Source organism: Cuculus canorus, chromosome 6, assembly GCF_017976375.1.
Source record: "Cuculus canorus isolate bCucCan1 chromosome 6, bCucCan1.pri, whole genome shotgun sequence".
In the NCBI taxonomy this organism is placed as follows: domain Eukaryota; kingdom Metazoa; phylum Chordata; class Aves; order Cuculiformes; family Cuculidae; genus Cuculus; species Cuculus canorus.
Genome location: NC_071406.1, coordinates 16,179,588 through 16,195,973, shown reverse-complemented (window position 1 = coordinate 16,195,973; position 16,386 = coordinate 16,179,588). Strand labels below are relative to the sequence as shown.

Here is a 16,386-nt window from a genome sequence, read left to right as displayed (position 1 = left end):
CACCTTCTTGGAAAAGGTCCAGCCAGCAAACAAACCTACATCAATGACATTAAAGCATGGCCAGTGTGGAGTGGGCAGTCATCACTACCTGCTGAATGTCAGTCAGTTCCTCTGGGAGAAGGCTGGTGCCAGTGAAAGTCCAAGCTGCTTGGCCAGGGACTGGCATGCCTTGGGAGGGTGTCGATCCTCCACAGCCCAGGCTGTCACACAGCAAGAAGAGTTGGTGCAGGGGGGGAGCTGAGACCCTGCAAAGGGTCAGCTGCCAGGTAGTGGAAAAGCATGGGTAGAGATGTCACTGTGCCCTCTATGCCCTCTAGAGAGGGATTGATCCAGTCTTTGTTCCCTATGGAGTTATTGATGTCCTGGTTGGCACAGGAAAACTCAGCCCCTCGGCATGGGGTTAGCACTGTGTGTAATGGGCCAGACAGCAGCAGTCCACCCTGCCTCCTGGAAATTCCCCCTCAGAAATGAGGGCTGTTGGAGCTGGTGTAAAACAGATTTTAAAGTAATGACTTCCAAGAAGACTGCTTTTCTCAAGAAACATGCTGTTCAGACTAGACAGTGCATTTTTGTAGACAGATAGTGGTTTAGGATTTTGGAGTTAACGAAACCCTATAGAAGCCTGCAGAGAAAGGTGCTCCATCTTTCCCAAAATTCCTAGTCCTTTGGTCTCTGATAGTGGCCTGGTGCTCCCAGACATCACTGCCTGTTGGTGTGTGCATAGCAGCCGTTGATGTGGCCTTCAGGTTACAGTGTTTCTGGTATTTCTTTTCCCAGTATATAAAGGAGTGGTGTAAATGTTGTCAAAGTAATGCAAAGGCCTGATTCTCTACCCGCTGCAAAAAGAAGGAATGCTGAGGGAATGGTGGGAGGATGCACCAGGACAGGGTTAGGTTGGATATTAGGAGAAGGACTCGATGATCCTTGTGGGTCCCTTTCAACTCAGGATATTCTGTGATTCTGTGATTTACTGTGCAAGGTGGGACAATTCACTCTGCTCAGCCACTGTCACATCATGGACCTCTCTGTGTCCTACAAGGCTCTTCTCCAGACCTTTGCTGCAGGCTTATCCACTCTGAGCTCCTTTCACTGATTTCATTCCTGCCAGCTCAGCATTGACTGATCCCATAGATATATGAACTCTTACTTGCCCCTTTCAGCCTGCGTTCAGCATCCACTCAGCTGGGTATTGCAGCCCCCTAAATGTCTTCAGCTCTGGTGGAAGAAACTTGTATACCCAGAGCAGGAAGGCAGAAGATCTTCCCTCCCAGAGATCCCAGCTACTAATGGGTAAGAAATGATAAACCTTTGTCCTCTTGGCCCTTACTGCCTTCCTTAACTTTGAATAGTGCCCCTGTGTGAAAGGTAAAGGCCTTTGCAGGGGAGAAGGTGGAGTGAGACCTGTGGAGACACTGTAGGAGAGCAGAGGAGAGGCTCCAGCACCCAAGGTGGAAGGCTCTGGGAAATGTCACAGAAATCCTGAGATCTGCAATAAAAGATTTGTCATGCATGGTGGTGTGTCCTAGCAATACGTTTATCCCAACAAAAGGCCAGCCAAAGATCACTATGATCACCTTTGGCTTCACATCCTTGGACTTCTTCACATCCTTCTTGCACGGGAGAGAGGAAAAATGCCCACATCTTGCTCCAGAAAGGGGGTAGAAGCAATCACAATGCACAGGCCAACCTGCAACTTCAGAGGCACTCCCAAGTCCATTAGTTTCGTCTGTGTGCCCTACATTACCATAGGAAGTGCTCTGTTAAGGGTTACCTGTACATGCTTTTCTGTCTGTCCTAACTGGTCCCTATTCCAGTTAGTGGAAGAGATCTTGGGCAGCTGGAGCAATTTGGATGGAGCAGGCTCTGACAGAACCTGCATTCCTTAGAAAATGAAAAACTGTGAAACCATTTTCTTTTTTTTCTTACGGAATTATATTTGCTAATAAAAGCAGAAAGGGAGGCACTAGTTCCACCTTCAATAAGCAAATGTCATGTTTTGATCATTTTTTAACAAAGCATTTTGATTTAGCGTTTAGAAATGACTGCTCGTGCTGAGTATTTTAAATTCAGTGTCAGAACTGGAATACAACATTAAAAAAAAATTCAAGTCCAAATGAAACATTCTCACTTGTCTGAAAATATGTATGCATTCTCCCATTCTGGGGGACAGCATGACTTTTTCAAGTCTCACTCCAAGTTGTGAAGCCAGATTTCCAAATTCTACGCAAATCCGTGCTGTTGCCCAACTTTCCATTTAAAAAAAAAGTGTTCCAGGAATGGCTGAGGATTCTGCATAACTGCACAGCCAGGGCTTTGGTCAACGTATCATTAGATACAGGATGGAAATGTTCAAGACTCGGACATGGAGGACTGACTGCCCTGGTCTAAGTATAGTAAAATGGAAACGGTGTGATTTTTCTCTCCTCACCATGAGTTTTCACCTCTGTGGGCTTCTGTCAAGGAATGTCTGGAAACCTGAAGGTAGAAAAGACCCATAAAATCTCCCAGAGGCCAATGTGCCTTTGACCAGTGCTCTGCTCGATTCATTTTGAAATTATTTTCTAGTCCCATTTTTTAAAGACTTAATATTACCTGCCATGCACACAGCACTTCTTTCACCTCTTGTGCACAGGGATGTGGGATGTTGCTGTTGTTTCCATTTTAAATTTGGGGGAAAAAAGACACCAAGAGAATCATAGAATGTCTGGGGTTGGAAGGGGCCTTAAAGATTATCCAGTTCCAACCACCCTGCTGTGTTTAGGGACACCTCCCACTAGGTCAGGCTGCTCAAGGACCCATCCAACCTGGCCTTGAACATTTCCAGGGTTGGGGCAGCCACTACTTCCCTGGGCAACCGGTTCCAGTGTCTCACCACACTCATCATGAAGAATTTCTTCCTAATGTCTGGTCTAAATCTTCCCCCCTCCAATTTAAAGCCATTCCCCCTTGTCCTATCAGTCTACACCCTTGTGAAAAAGTCCCTCCCCAGCTTTCTTGTACACTCCCTTCAGGTACTGGAAGGTTGCTACAAGATCTCCTCAGAGCCTTCTCTTCTCCAGGCTGAACAAACCCGACTGTCTCAGCTTTTCCTCATAGCAGATGTGCTCCAGCCCATTGAACATCTTTGTAGCCCTCCTCTGGACCCGTTCCAACAGCTCCATGTCCTTTTTATTTTGAGGATTCCAGAGCTGGACAAAATACTCCAGGTGGGGTCTCACAAGAGTGGAAAAGAGGGGCAGAATCACCTCCCTCGACCTGCTGGCCACGCTTCTTTGGATGCAGCACCGGCCCCAGTATGGACCCCTGAGGGACACCACTTAACACAGACCTCAATCTGGACATTGAGCCATTGATCACTACTCTCTGAATATGACTATCCAACCAATTTCTTATCCACCAAATGGTCCACCCATCAAATCCATATCTCTCCAGTTTAGAGGGAAGGATGTTGTGGACGACTCTGTCAGAGCTTTTAGAGGAGTCCAGATAGATCACATCCATTGGTTTACCTGTGTCCACTGCTGTGGTTATCCCGTCATAGAAAGCCACTAGGGTGGCCATACAGGACTTGCCCTTGGTGAAGCCATGCTGGCTGTCATTAATCACCTCCCTGTCCTCCGTGTGCTTTAGCGTAGCTTCTAGGAGGATCTGTTCCGTGATCTTCCCAGGCACAGAGGTGAGGCTGACAGGTCGGTAGATCCCAGGGTCATCTTTCATACCTGAAATGTCTAAAGGACAGCACCAGAGGTCCCAGGTCATCCATTATCTGGACTTCTGTGTACAAGATAGACTGTCCACTAAGTTCTTGAAACATTTTGGGGACAAAATTTATGTTTTGGAAAGCAGGGGTAACACTTAGGAGCGAGGCTATATTTCCTATTTGATTTCACCAAAGAGCAAAAAAACCCTGAAAAACTGAACATAGCAGTAGTTTCTGTGAAAAGTGACTGTGTGATGAAAGCATTCCTGAGCTGAAGAAAAGTATGAAAAGTATGATGTGGGATAATGGACTCCAAAAAAGCACCAGCAGCAGCCTCAGGGGACCGAAGCTTGGAGTGTCTATTGGGAAGGGAATCTGAGGGATAAAAGAGCCGTGAACAGCTCGTGGCTGCCGAAAGGGATGATACTAAAGGCACAACAGCAAACTGTGCCTGTGCAGGAGAAAGCTCGAAAGCATGAGAAGGAAGCACTGAGGGTGCGTGAGGAGCTCTTTGAGGACCCAAAATCAGAAGCTGCCATCACACAAAAAGCAGAAAGAGGAGCTTGCAAATAATGACAGATCTCTAGGAGTCACACAGACATGGGGAGCCATCAGAGCTGAGCCCCGTGATGACCATCCAGAGATACAAAAGACAACAAGAAATGGGTCCATAAGCATATGTAAAGTAAGAACAAGGCACGTCTAAGAGTTCAAATAATTTTTTGATGCAAGAAGGGCCAAAGAGTTAAATGGTGCCTTTATTTCAGTCTTTAAAACTTAACTAAAATAATTTTAATGAGGAGAAAGGAGCCCAGGGCAGAATCAGAAAAGAATAGACTCAAAAATATTCAAACGAGTTAGTTCTGTCCTTGTCATCATGTCCTAATGAACTTCAGAGGAAGCTGCGGGAGCAGTCTCTGACCCATGAGCATTTTATCATCAGGAACGTGGGGAGGATGCAGGAAGTGCCAGGCAGCTGGGGAAAGGCAAGCAGAGTACCTAGCTTTAAATATAATCTCTATCATTAAAGAAGGTGGGAACTGAGGATCAAGGAAATGAAGGGCAAATCAGCTTAACTGATGCATAAAAAGATATTAGGAACATTTTTAAACTAAGCAGTTGATGAGTACAAGAGTATAACCCTATCTAATTTGGAAGAGTAATTGTCCTAGTGGCTAACAAGGAAGTTGTCTATTTGATATGCTGTGACTTGGACAATGCTTAGCCTTAAGGTTCTCCTAAACAAACCAGAGAAATGTGGTATATAACTGCTTTCACAGTACTAGTCAGTGGTGAACTGGGAAGATGTTTCAAGTAGGACCATTTTGGACTCTGCTCTCTTCAATATTTTTATTAATGACATAGATAATGAAATAAGATGCGCTGTTATAAAATTCGGAGATGACACCAAGCTTGGAAAGATTGTAAGCATTCTGGAGGATCTGATCAGCATTTGAAATTATCTTGGCAAATTGGAGAAATCAACAAGATGGAATTGAATAAAGAGAAGTGCAAAGTTCTACCCTTAGGAAGTAGAAATCAGACTCCCAAACACAAGATAGACCAGCAGTCACTCTGTTGAAGATAGTGATTCTGTGACATATTAGTTTATTTCACTAGGGAACCAAAGGGAAGGTGGAGTTTACAGTGCTGATTCTTTACCTCTCTGCTCTGGGGACTGCACTCTCCTGGGGAGTTCACTTGCAGAAAAAGAGTGAGGTAATTAAGAGGTTCTGCAGATGATGAACAGGACTGAAGGGAGGAGGGCATTACCTCTTTCCCCACCTGACCAACAGGGACGTTCACATCTCCCCTCCAAAATCAGCTCAAATTCAGAGTCTGACAGGTGCCATGACATTGCTTTTAATTATGAATCTAAATCTCCCTCACTCCCTGGTTCACCCTCTTCCCCACTGCCTTGAGTCTTGGCCACTTGGAGGTTTTAAAAATATTAGGTGTTTTAAAGAACTTACCATATTCAGCTGAGAACTTATCATATTCAGCTGGATCTGACCCTGCCACAAAGTTTAGGGATGCCAGATAAGAAGTGCCCCTTTCCCAGCCTGTGTATGCAGGAAGAGGTCTCTCTGGCTCTGTTTTCCCAGTTTATCACCAAGAGCTATCTTGCATCATGGAAGAGGTATAAAGTACAAGGGATTGCACTGAAAAGCAGCATGGAGTGGAAAGGTCCAGTGGGAGCTCAGTGACTCATCGCTCATGTACTGTGAGGTACTTGCAAAGCTGGGGTAAGGCAGAGATTCATGGTTATTTCTGAAGTGCTTTTTGTAACGAAGCGATCTCATGGGAACTATGAGGATTTGGGAAGTGGTGAGGCAGCCTAACTTGAGCAAATGCAGAGCACAGTCAGTACACTCTACTGTACTACACTAGAAACCTATGGTTAGGGAACATAAATGAGCCAAAAAAGGCCATTTGTCACTAGGTAGGGTCCCTGGAGTGTGCAGAGCCCACCAGGGAAACAGGGCTCTCTTGGCTTTGTTTTTACAGCCTTCCTTGTACTGTTGACCACTGCTGGAGGCAGGATGCTATGACAGGCAGACGCTTTTGTCTGAACCACTTGTCTTAGGTTAAGACAAAAGGAGGCTAAGGATGGAATATATATAGAATGAAATATAAATAGAATAAATAAAATGAAATATATATAGAATAGAAATATAAAAGCAAAGAGATATGTGATGGCTGAGTTGCTGGAACTTAGGAAACAAATTTAGGGAATTTGAGATTGCCACAAAAGCTGAAAGAATTCACAGAAAGTGCAAGAAGGGTTTGTGTACACTAATATTTTAATAGAGTGAATGACTGGCAGTGAAAGTGTTATCTCCCAAGAGGACTGGTTTGCCTTGGCATGAGCCACCAATTTTGTGGTTGCAAACATTAAGCTTTGATCACAGCTGCCATAATCTTCCCCTGACACCTAGCAATGAAAGCAACAGAAAGAGGCTAAAGCATGGCAGCTGTCTGCTTGAGGTGGAACTGCATTTGGAAAGAAAACTGAAGGGGGAAAGTGCTGCTGAAGGTGGAAACAGTGAAGAGGTGACAGCACAGGTGGCAGGACAGGGGCTTTATGAGAAGCAGGACAGAATAACAGACTGAAATGGACTCTGGTTTTTACTCCTGTGATAATGTGAGTGTCAGTGCAGGGGTGATGTACTACTGACTGTCAGCAGAAGCCTTGTTTTAGTGGTTTCTTTACTGACAAACAGGAGATACAGTTCTTGCCCCAAGGATTTACCTGTCTCTTTCAAGAAAATGCTTGGCAAGTGTTGGAATAAGAAGAAGGTTAATTAGAGGCTGAAAGCCCTGGTGAAAAGATTACGTGGTGGCAGAGGCCTACAATGTGCAGAAGTGATTGCTTGTCATTTCTGAGAAACTGCTGCTCCAGAATTGCCTTAAATTGAAGGCTCACAACTGCTCAGGTTAATCTCACAGGATGGTGGTACATCAACTGCCCACCCAGAGGCACACACACAGTTGTCCTTATCACATGTGGGTTTTGCCCATGTTCTTCCAATAGCCATTCTAGCCATTGGGCTGAGGACCTCTCTCTGAATCAGTCTTGTCCCAGGCCTATTGATGGCAATGCACTTCTGTTCCAACCAAACCCAAGAGACAAAGGGCCACCTGCATACAGCCCATATGTGTCCACCCTCACCTCCAAGAACATCGCCTTGTACAGAGGCTGTCCACAGGGATTGTGATGTAGTGTGGGCAGGTATTGCAAGGCTCAGAGAAATCCTACAGTGACATGAGCGTTACCTCTGGGCCGTGATACTCACCCTTGGTCATGCTCCTCTTTCTAACTCTTGAATGTTAAGAGTCCAGAAGCTCAGGGTTAGCTGTGGCAATCAGTAGAATGTGGAAATGAAACTGCTTTCACCAGTGCTAGCTCTGTTGCAGAGTGCAACTCCATCATCTGGAAAAGAAGCAATCCAGTTCTTCTTACTCTGGGATGAAAATAAGAGTGAGGGTGAGTGTTAAATGGAAGAGGTAATTCTTTCGCCAGAGTTAGCAGTTGTCAGCTCGCTCTCCCAGATGCTGTGAAGATGCGGTGGCTGGGTATGCAACTCTGACACAACACTTTCTTAGCTAACCTGTATTGATGTTGCTTACCTGTTGCCTTTAATCCAGTCTGGAACCAGGCTCTGAGCTCTTTGGGGCTGGCTCACTTACCATGATTGATTTGCATAAGAGCAGCACTAAATGCGATGATCCAACCAATTCCTTATCCACCATACCATTCACCCATAAAATCCATCTCTCTCCAATTCAGAGAGGAGGATGTTGTGGGGGATCCTGTCAAAGGCTTTACAGAAGTCCAGATAGATCACATCCGTTAGGTTTCCTGTGTCCACTGCTGTGGTTACCCCATCATAGAAAGCCACTAGGATGGTCATACAGGACTTGGCCTTGGTGAAGCCATGCTGGCTGTCTCTTATCACCTCTGTGTCCTCCATGTGCTTTAGCATAGCTTCTAGGAGGATCTGTTCCATGATCTTCCCAGGCACAGAGGAGAGGCTGACAGGTCGGTAGTTCCCAGGGTCATCTTTTCTACCCTTTTTAAAACTGGAGACAATGTTATCCTTCTTCCAGTCACCAGGGACTTCTCCTGATTGCAGTGACTTTTCAAATATCATGGAGAGTGGCTTGGCGAGCGCATCAGCCAATTCCCTCAGGACTCTGGGATGCATCTCATCAGTTCCCATAGACTTATATATGTTCAGGTTCCTCAGGTGGTCACAAACCAGATCCTCCCCTGCAGTGGGAGAGGCTTTACCCCCTGTTCTCCATCTTGTCGCCCAGTGACTCAGGAAGGGTGAGGAAGGCAGTTGTCAGTGAAGACTGAGGCGAAAAATAATAGTAAAGGTACAAGAGAAAGAGTAAAAAAAAAGGCTAGTATATGCAGATAGTGAGTGTAGTGAAAGAGAGCAATATAGTTTCCTGTGCATATTGTTCAGAATTCAGTATGTATTCAGAGCACTGCACTGGGTTAGCTCTGCCATGTTAGTTCAGAGGTACTATGTCGTGTCTTCAGAGCAGCGCAGCCACATCAATGTGGCAATGCAAGCAGAGTCATTAGAATTTTTTCTTTTTTGGCAGACTTTCTATCCGGTTAATGACCCCATCACATAGTATGGACTGTCTCCAGATCTGGGGACAGTCCATACTATATGATGGAAATCCTTTCATGACACAAGCCGGTGTCTGTCTAAGAATGTCTAAGAATGGCCAGGGCTCCATCTAGCCAGCTGCACCGTTTCCATCATTGGCCACAAACAGACATAAGAATGAAATAAGAACAAGGGAAGTGCATATTATGTTCCCCTGAATATTTCTTCCAGCATTCAACAAGTTGCAGCTCAAGGAATTCCATATACTGCTGGTCCATCTAGTTCCATGCAAAAATGGGAATGAGAACAGCACTTTTTCAATGCCTGCATTCCATAGGAACTTCATCTCACCGACACCACAAACAAGGGGTTTCATGGACCAGGAAACAATCTGGACCAACACATTTTTTGTACAACTCACAGAGGTTTTCCTTCTGAAGAGGTTGATTTCACAGAGGATCCATTGAGAACAGATTTTGTGAAGCAGAAGAGGGTGAGATAAACTTGGCAGGAGCGGAAAAGAACCAGGCCGCTACCAGAATCTATCTGAAATTCTCTACATAGACATTCTTGCATGGAAAAGAGAGGAGTGCATGAAGAGGGAAGTTCACACCAACCTGCTGTCTTCCTCACATGGACAGGATTTGGCTTATGGAATAATTGCTTCTTGCTGGGCGCTTCTAATTGAATACATTTCTTCCTGAAGAATTTCCCACTTGAGTCTGGCCTTTAATTGGAAAGTTTCACCTCTGTAAACAAGAATGATCCTTGAGGGAGGGGTGCTGCTGGAAAGGGATGCACAGAGATGAATGTAGGAATTCCAGTCCTAATTTATCTGTGGCAGACAAAATTTGTTTCGATGGGAGCATTAAGAGTCCTGCAGCTTCATATAAACTGATGGACTCTTGCTTACTCTTGGCATTAACTCTTGCAAATGAATCACTGTTACTTCTGCCTCCCTGCCCACCCCTCCACTTGATTCCTTTTTAATTTTACAGCTTCCTGAGCTTGACACTGGTAAATCGATAAGTAATTTAGAGCCCAGTAACTACAGAGGATAACAAGTTATTTTGTACTTTTATAAATATTTGGAAACCAAAATTATCTAAGAAAACAGGTGCTCAGTTGACTCAACAACCCATCCATCAGCATCACACAGTTAATTGCATAAGATCATAAACATTTATAATTAGAAGGCAAACAAACAAGAATTTTATAAACAGCCCTCTTGAATCAGGCTGCACATTAAATATTTGTGATAAGGTAATTAAGAATAGATTTACAATCCTGGCTCAGTGTTTAATACGTTGGAGAATGGATTTGATTCTATGGAGAATGTTCTACAGCCAAGGAGAAAACATTCGATTTTGGCTTTTTTATCTGAGGCTTAAAGTGGTCTCAGAGAAACATTGGCTCTGTCATTGATCAGAGTGGAATTTCATTCATTACAGATCAGACAGCTCATTTAAATATATTTCTAATGTCCCTTGTCATGGGCTGATCCACTTCAGGCCTGCTTCAAAGCTCTATCTCCTTGACTGGATCTATAGGCTTCCCCTAAGTCCTGCTTTTTGTGTTTGACACTTTGATCAGAAGATGTCAGAATTCTCAACCATGTTTCAAAGCAGGGGAGAAAAAACAGATTTTACTATTATGACATCATAGTGTTTGGTTATGAATAGCTGGGATCACTGCAGGATTACAGCTGTGCAATCTCGCTGGCCTGTGGGAACCAGAGGGAAGATCTCTGTCATGCTGTAGTGCCCCACACCATTCCCTGTCCCAAAACAGACAGATCTACATATTTAAACTGTCTAGTGTGGTTACTTCTACAACCAGGAAGTAGGGTCAGCACCCCATTACAATGAAAGTGAGAGTCCCCCTAAAGCTAAACTATGATCAAATCATCAGGGCTTCTAGTTATGCTTAAAACTGGTGAGGCTAGAAACTCGATCTATACTGAAGCTAGAGGTTACACTCTGTAGAATCAGGTGCATGACCTAAGAAACCAGGTGGCTGGATCCCATCCGTGAATAATGGGGAGATCAGCCCTAAGAGCGGGATGACCTTCAGATAATTCGGGTCTTGACATATTGCAGGTTTATTGCAGTAATTATATGCCATCTGAAGCTAGAACAGTTTGGAAAAGATGGGTGGAGAGTAAAGCCCTAGTGTTTGATTCATCAGGAACAGCAGTAAACCACTTCATTCTGTGGTGACCATCTTCTTCCCACACACTCTTGGACGAGGCAACCTCTGCATGTAGACATGATTTTGCTTGTCTTTTGTTCTTTGCTGTTGTATTTATATGCTTGCAACAGGCAGGGAGGTGAGCTGCTTTTCCTAGAAACATTTCTGATAGTCTTGACCCTGACCAAGAATGGTGAAGCTATCATTATTAAGAACGATGAAGCTATCCGTATGTTCACCAAGTCCTACCTGCTGGTTTGCCTTCAGTTATACGGGACATGAAGGCACTTTCCTAACAGACAGATTCCTGCAAAAGGAGGAGAAGGAGACTCCCCTCATTCTGCATATATCCCAATCTCTAGCAAAGCTTGTTAATTATATTACAGTGTGTCAACCAGGCCAGTCTACATAAGATGTTGCAGCTTCCTACAGCCTCGGTGGATAAGAACAACAAGGTGTTGCAGGTACTGCTGTTTCTAGTGCATTCAAAGGGTCTAGCCAAAGCCTGGCAGCTTGAATAATAACAGAGTATCATCATCTTCTAAACTTCTAAAGGTATCTACTGCTTCAGTCTTGTTGGAAGGGTAGGGAGGATGACGGGCACTACTGGGAGCAGAGCTAACTGCTGGGTGGAAGGACCTGAGCTGATCACCCTCTTTCAAATGCAGAGACTGTTAGAAGTCAAGTGTCCTACAGCCGAGTGCCGTGCCCCGGACATCAGCTCTGGTCTGTGCTGGTGGGTAGCAGGACACATGCATTATGTGCATATTTGGCGCACACACAGTGTAAGCTCATCTGCCCTTTCTTTCAAGCATGTTTTTTTCTCCGTTTGGAAGGAAGCAACAACGTATGACGAGGTACCTGCGCTGCAGATGAGCAAAACTGTGCCTAGGATGACAAGCCGTTTATAGGCATAGACAGACCCATTTTTCGCTTGATTGCCACCTCTGGCCTCCATGTGCGTGTCTGCTCTGCTGCTCTGTGTGTGGGGAGAGACTCGGGCTGTGCATGCTCATGACGTTGGTGCAGCAGACGTCATTGGCACGTCAGATCCAGTTACACCCCCTCCAAACACACACCGTTGGCTCAGTGAATCATGCCTATGCAGCATGCAAAACTAGTCCAGTGATAGATAAACCTCAGGCATTTATGGGTAAACAGATACTGTTTTGCTGTAGGAGCATAACTCACTCTGCTGCCTTTACGATCTGTTTATTGATTGCTGAGATAAAGCTGTAATCCTTTTAATTCAGGGGAAAGGGAATCCAGCAGAGCAGAAGCACTGGTGCTTTGTCCGTCAGTAATTAAAATACATGATTTATCATTGAATAAACATTGGCCAAGGGAGAGCTGAGCTAACCAGCCAGCTCGGGGCAGGATGTCGGGGTAGGTTTATGGTTCTTTCTAAAGTTTTGTTTCTGGTTTATGTTTATTTCTTTCCCCCTTCCCTCTAGGTCTAATAATACACGAAGGGCCCTCGGTTTACCGGATTTTTAAACGGTGGCAGGCGGTCAATCAGCAGTGGAAAGTGCTGAACTATGACAAAACAAAGGACATGGAGGAACAAAAAACAGGGACCAGGACAAATCAGCGCCCCTCCTCCCAAACCACCCACTCGTCCTCCACTGGTGGTACAGCCACTAACTCCGCTCCAGCCGACAGCGGGGCACGGGCTGCCGGCCATGCCACAGGCACCCTCTCTGACCACCACTGTGCTTATACCATCCTGCATATACTCAGCCACCTGAGGCCTCACGAACAGAGGAGTCAGTCTAGTAGTAACAGAGAGCTCGTCATGAGGGTCACGACGGTCTGAGCCGAGGAATTCAGGAGGCCTTAACATGAAGAGGAGACAAAGAACTCATAAAGCAGAGGAGCATGGTGTGCCTTTTTCTTTCTCTTTCCTTTCTTTTTTTTTTTTCTTTTTCCTCCTCTCCTTTTCTTTTTCAATAACTGCACAAGTTGTAAGAGGCGACACCTGGCCAGCTGAGGAAAAAAACAGGTGGAGGGAGAGCTGCACACTCATGCTTAAGAGTTTTCCAGCCAGTTTGAAAAAAAAAAAAAAAGAAAAAAAAAAGAAAAAAACCAACATGAATCACAAAAAAAAAAAAACAACAACAAAACAAGTGCAATACAGACTACAAACTGAGTAGGCAGAGTTCTGGGGAAGCAGAGGAACAGACGGTTTAGCATGTCTTACAAATCCTATTACCTGGAATAGGTAATGCTCTGTACAACCCCCCGTACACACATGCACGCGCACACAAACACACACAGAGTGTGAGTTTTATAAAAACAAGGAAGGGAACAAAATATTTGAAGTATTTTTATTTTCCAGACTGTGATTAACCAGGGCTATGAGCCGTTTTGTTTCATGAGTCACTCTGGAGCCTTGTTCGATTTAGTATAGGATACCTGAAGTGAAATGGCTGGGGATTATTCAGTGTTGCTTTACAGAAAGAGAGATTGAGTCATCCCACCAAGAAAATCTAACAAAACCCAGGCATACCCAAATTTCACCCTAAGTCCTGTTTTTTTCATAATATTCCTGTCAAGGGGTCTGTGAGGGTGGATTAGGGAGGGGGGAGGGCGCTCCATGACCTTTATTCGACGTATAGGCATTTTTGGCAAATTTTGTACAAACGCTCCGCAGGTGTTTCAAGCACAAGTACTGGTGTGGTTTATACCTTCATTACCCCAAATCCAGCATCAAAATCTTGCCACGTGCAACACATCATTTTCCATGCAGGCATTGCAGGTTAATTTCCTGCCATTTTGTTCCAGTCATAAGAAGCTGACCCATCACGGTGGGTTTGTGCTACTTTGCAGAGTCAGACACTCATACATTAGAGACGTACATCTTTTTGTTTTGGTGTCTGTATCCCTGCTGCTCAATTTGCAACAGTCTCACTCAGTCTTGTAGGCTGAGCCTTTCACATCCAGTCTATTAGTTTATTACAGTCTATCCCATTCAGTCATTCAAGAGAGAGTCTGAAGGGGGAGCACAGTCGCTAATCAAATACGTAACACTTCTATTAAGTCTCCTTCTCTGGGATATATCCTCGAAGGTACCGGTTGCTCTTCAGGAACATTCTCTTTCAATGCACAATGATTGAATCATTTGTGGATATTAAAGGGACACTGTCAAGTACTTTTTAAATAGTTTTTAGGGTTTGGGCTTTTTTTACTCTCCATTGTTTGTAATATTCTCTTACAAGCTTGAAAATAAAATTTCTTTCCCTAACGGTTTTGTCCTTTTCCATTTGGGCATGTACTGTTCTTTCCACTCTCTCCATTCCTTTCACCATCCCTGTCTTTCTTCTCCCTGTCTTTCTTCTGCATAATCCATCGCTCTAAGGAGGATACATACATCCAAGCTCAGGGCTGAGCTGTTTTCCCAGTGCAACTGCCTCTAAAGAAGTGTAAGAGCAGAAACCCAAAACATACAGAGATTAGGAAACTGAGGACCAACAGCTCAGCAATCTCAAAGCAATGAGCACATAGTGATCAAACCCAAACCCAGCTCCCCTAGAAATTAAGATAAGGACTTCAGCCAAACTGCATGCATTTTTCAAGCGTGCTGAGCAGCGTTGCACAGTGTCTGTGTCTAATTGCCCTCCATCATTGTACCAGCACCTCTCACAGCTTCTATTTGAGCCAGGGCAAACACGAGCCACCAGCTCCTTCAGCAGGTAGGCCATCATGGGTCAGGTGTTTCTAGACTGGGGAAGGTGTCAAACCTCTGGGTTCGAACACACCAGCCATTCTGCAATGTTGGAGGTGGAGGTTAGCGTCTTAAGGCAGGTTGCATTTTTCACCTCAATTACTTGACAGTGTCCCTTTGAATATCAGAATGCAACAGAACAGATACTTCTATGGCAGAGAATGTGGGAGATGAAACACCGGCCAAGAAAGCTGACTTACTGAGGACCCATGTGAACAGCATGGTTTCTGAGGCCACTGTACCTTTATCTGACCAATTTTACTGTCTACCAAAGAGTGTTTTGGCAGAGGGGAGGGAAGGGATATTGGTGGGAGGAGGGAGAGGGAAGGGGAAATTATAATCATCTTTAAAAGCAGCTACTCCCAGAATGAAGGTGTTGCAATGAACAATCTCTGGAAGAATCACTTCTGATCCACAGTAGAGAGAAACTTGGCCAAAGCAAGAAAACACAGCAGCCTCTTATCCCCATGCCTGTCCTGGAAGCTGTCCTTATTCCAAGAGATGGGCAAATGTGGTGGTTTAGGGAAGCATATACAGATGAAGGGACAGCTGTCAGACATGTTGTTTCCCTCCCTGTCCTCCGCTCATTTAATATGGAGATGTCAAATTCCTTTAATTTGGATAACAACTAAAAATCAATGAGGTCAGAAGCACAACTTGCCATTAAAGAGTGGTGTGATCTAGTAATCTGAGCACACAGGACTCTGCATACTCTCACTCCAGCTCTGCCACCGACTCTGTAGCCTTGGGCTGTTTGGCTCAGTCCCCCCTCCATCCAAAGGAGGAATAACAATACTTACCTACCTCACAGGGGTGTTGTGAGAATCCACGTTGGTAATGCCTGTTGATGTGCTAAGTCTACCACTGGTAGTCATGAAGTGCATGGTGGGGGTGAGCAGTGCTGCCCTTTTGCTGGTTACAGTTCGAATCACTCAGCGGGAGTCCCATAGGCCCTCTCCTGCTTGAAGATCCTCCTTGATCCGAAGCAGAGGGTGTCGTCTGAGTGCCCCCTCCTCCATTGCATGACATTTTAAGCGGCTGTGAGGTGCAGGGTAGTGACAGACATGAACTCCTACTTGACCAGGGATTTACTACAACATTTTCTATATCTGTGGGATTTGTTGGTTCGGTTTTTCCATATATTGTGCTTAGAAATAAACTTTCCACTTAGGGCTGGCGGTTCGGGGTCTCTTCTGTTGCATGGCAATGTATACAAGTCTTATTGTCTGTCTTACTGTGCAAATGATCCCGCAGCCCAGTTTCAGAGATGGGTATGGTCTGAGTCTTTTCATAGCGGCCCAAGACTCAAAAGCCTGTCTAGACTGTTTAATATTTAAACAACACTATGAACTTGTCAATTGTATGTGTTCTGTGCAATACAAAGCATGTCATTAGCGGGCTTGATGGGCAGAGGGGTTAAAGGAAGGTCAAAACTTGTTCAAAGAGCTTCATACATGTGCCAGCATGGAGCCAAAGGGCTGCCACCAGCAAAGCAAACTCGAGGAAGCCATTGGAAACTGTTTTCAGAACAGTTTACTTCAGAACAAGGTATTTCTGAGTTTATGAACTTATAGGCTGCCAGCCTGAGAGAACAAGTGCAAATTTAGTGTGGGATTTAGGGTTTTGGACTCTCTTTTTCTTTC

The 16,386-nt window shown here is 44.8% G+C and overlaps 1 protein-coding gene across 2 annotated transcripts in view; it reads left to right on the top strand.

The window, feature by feature from the left end:
• Positions 1 to 13,140, top strand: part of MARCHF4 (membrane associated ring-CH-type finger 4) — a 105,299-nt gene extending 92,159 nt beyond the window's left edge. For both annotated transcript variants that reach the window (XM_054070322.1, XM_054070321.1), the window contains exon 4: positions 12,474 to 13,140. In XM_054070322.1, the coding sequence (XP_053926297.1) occupies positions 12,474 to 12,835 (362 nt within the window). In that variant the 3' untranslated portion in view covers positions 12,836 to 13,140. The remainder of the gene's footprint in view (positions 1 to 12,473) is intronic.
• Positions 13,141 to 16,386: the final 3,246 nt, after the last annotated feature.